Source organism: Aegilops tauschii, chromosome 5 (assembly GCF_002575655.3).
Source record: "Aegilops tauschii subsp. strangulata cultivar AL8/78 chromosome 5, Aet v6.0, whole genome shotgun sequence".
Lineage (NCBI taxonomy): Eukaryota > Viridiplantae > Streptophyta > Magnoliopsida > Poales > Poaceae > Aegilops > Aegilops tauschii.
The window spans coordinates 108,668,363-108,671,416 of NC_053039.3; the positions used below are offsets into that span (position 1 = coordinate 108,668,363).

The following is a 3,054-nucleotide window of genomic DNA, read 5'->3' on the forward strand; positions in this document are numbered from 1 at the left end:
GATACACAAAAAAGAGAAGAGAAATAAAATTAAACAGAGCAATAAAAAAAGGAAGAAAAAACTAGAGAAAGGAAAAATGCAAAAACAATATGATGAATTAAAAAAACATAAAGGAACAAAATAACGAGAAAAGAAAAGAAAAGGAAAGAAAAGAAAAACCAAAATGAAACAAAAAAATTTAAACCAAAAACTTAAAAAACGGTCAAGAATTTTCCAAAACTGGCTCACATGGGACAAAAACGCCCTAGAAGGTTCCAATACCAGCCAAGAACCTTCCAGAATGTTCCCAAACTGGGATCCCTCAGCGAAGAAATACTCATCGAAGCTGTGGGCTGGCCCAAGTAGACGTGACAGATGGCTCGCTTCAACGAAAGCACATCTGTGTGCCCGTGCCGCTCTCCTCACAGGAAAACCCTATTCGCCGCTCCCTGCGGCGAATTGTCGGGGATTCGCACAGGGGAAGCATGCTAGGGACAGAAGATGGGCCGGCCCAGTTCCAGCTTTACACAGTGCGCCTAATTCTGAACTCAGTTTTTTTCCTGTGTATTCTGTTTTTTCCCTTTCCTTTTTCCTTTCTTCTTCTTCCTTTTCTGTTTCTCCTTTTCCTTTCTTTTCTAGTTTTCTTTTTTTTTTGTTTTTTCTTCTTCTTTTTGTATTTAGTTATTTCTGTTTCTTTTCTTCTTTTTACAATTTTTCTGTTTGTTTTCTTTCTCTGGTTTTTTCTTTCTTTGTCCTTTTCTTTTCTTCTCTTTTTATCAAAAGAGTTTCAAAATATACAAATTTTGTTCGTGTTTCCATAAAATCTTCAGGTTTCAAAAAATGTTTTCATTTCACACAAAATTTGGAAAACTTTCGAAATGCAGAAAATTTACCGGATTTCATTTTTTTTTCATGTTTTCATAAAATGTTCGCGCTTCCATATTTGTTCGGGATTTTCCAAAATTGTTCTCCATTTCTAAATTTGTTCTCAAGATTCAAAACATGTTCGTGCTTTAAAAAATTGTTTGTGCTTACAAATTTGTTCGGGATTTTTCTAAATTGTTCTCCGTTTCAAAATTAGTTCTCAAGATTCAAAAATGTCCGTGCTTTTAAAAAATTGTTCACGCTTCCAAATTTGTTCTCCGTTTCAAAATTTGTTCTCAAGATTCAAAAAATGTTCATGCTTCCACATTTGTTCTCTGTTTCAAAATTTGTTCTCAAGATTCAAAAAATGCTCTTGCTTTAAAAAATTGTTCACAAATTCCAAAAAATGTTTGGGGAATTCAAAATATGTTCATGTTTTCAAAAATGTTCGCGGTTACAATATTTTATTTGCAATTTAAACAAAGGTCATGTTTCAAATTTGTTCGCATTTAAAAAAAATGTTATGTTTAAACGTTTTTGTTCTGAACATAAAAAATGTTCCTGCTTTCCATTTTTGTTCAAAAATTTAAAAATGTTCGTGGTCTTAGAAAATATTCCGAAAATTCAAAAAAAATTGTGTTTTTCATAATTTGTTCGTAATTTTTTAAAAATTGTTCGCATTTTAGGAATTACAAAGTTTGTTCATGTTTCTTTTTTAAATCGAAATTACAAAAAATATTTACTGCATCAAACAAATTGTTGGAACATATAAAAATTGTGATATTTAGGAATTTCCCAAAAAAGGAAATAAAAAATCACTTATGCCAAAACTATTTGTAATATAAAAAACTAATTGCGGCATTTCAAAACTGGTGTCGTTCTCGTTTGTTTCACATCTACTTTTTGCGTCGCGTGACAAGAAAACAACGAACGGGCACGTTAGTGGGCCGGCCCAGTTGCGCGTTGCCCTGTGCGTCGACTTTCTGCATGACGCAAAATGCGTCGTATAGGGACTCTCTTCGGGGACTGCGGCTGGATAACGCAGGGACCAGGCGAGAGTTTGAGCACATTAGACTGGGCCCTGCAGCAGCCCAGGTCAGGGCGGGCCGAGCGGGCCCTACCATCCGCTTTACTGAGCGATTAATCCAATCCGATATGCAGTGGAAGACGGACATATTCCCTGCCTCAAGCTTTTGATATCCGAATCATACCACAGCTCGGCAGGAGACACCTATATATATTGGCTTTTCTAGCTTCTTGGTGGAATTTGCTCCCTGCCCGCTCCCTGTCCTGGATTCGAGAACTAAACTAGACAAGTCTAGCCATGGATTATGTGGATCAAGATCGTCTCCTAGATGAGGCTATGATTGAAACGAGAAGAAGGTGGGGGTGGAGCGAGGAACAAATTGACGAGTTTCAGAGGGAAAGGACAAGAGATCGAGAAGAATTGCGCCAGGAACTGGCTGCAGAATTGCGTGAGAGGGAAATCATGGAATATGAAAGAAGACATATGGACCGGGCCTCCGGGCGAGCCATGTTGGATCTGCGTATTTCGGCAGTCGGCGAGACAAGGGAACGAGACTGCGCGGTGTGCTATGAGGAATTCCGGGAAGGCGGAAAGAAGCTGAGGACGATGCTGTGCGGCCACTCCTTCCATCAGCGCTGCATCTTCGACCGGCTTCGCTTTAACCGCCGCTGCCTAGTGTGCCGCTTTGCGATGACCTCCGTCGAGGAGCAACGTGCCATTGACCGGGCACAAGCCGAGGCGGCGGCGCCATCCGGTGATGGGCCGGAGGCAGCCAAGCGGCGGAGACTCGACCTGGCTGCGCCCAGTGAATTAGACTCCACACTTGTCACTTGTGATCTGAAGGCGATGGCACTCGGTCAAGGACTTTCTGACGCTTCTGACCTGAACTTGCCTTCTGTGCATTTGCCTACTGATGATTGCATAAATGGTACTCCAAGCAGCATGGTGCTTCCCTTCTGACCGTTACATTTGGTTAGAGCATCTCCAACAAATTAATAGTGTTACCTCTAAGTTGTACTAAGTGTGCGTCAATTAATATGGATATGAAGGAATATAAAAAAAGAAGTTGATGTTTCTTTTTTGAAACTTAAAAGGGCGTTGATGTCTGTATGTACTATCTAGTCATTTTTCGTTTCATCTCCTTCCGCATCCCACTCTAAAAAACAAAGATAACCTTCAGTAAA

General features: G+C 39.9%; 1 protein-coding gene across 1 annotated transcript; it reads left to right on the plus strand.

The window, feature by feature from the left end:
- The first annotated feature begins 2,167 nt into the window (after positions 1-2,167).
- LOC141022603 (uncharacterized) lies at positions 2,168-2,830 on the plus strand. Its single transcript, XM_073498868.1, has one exon. The coding sequence runs from the start codon at positions 2,168-2,170 to the stop codon at positions 2,828-2,830; it is 663 nt and encodes a 220-aa protein (XP_073354969.1).
- The last annotated feature ends 224 nt before the right edge of the window (positions 2,831-3,054 follow it).

What these genes read in the sequence shown, in the direction of transcription:
- LOC141022603 (XM_073498868.1), top strand. Translation starts at nt 2,168, where the DNA reads ATGGATTATGTGGATCAAGATCGTCTCCTAGATGAGGCTATGATTGAA.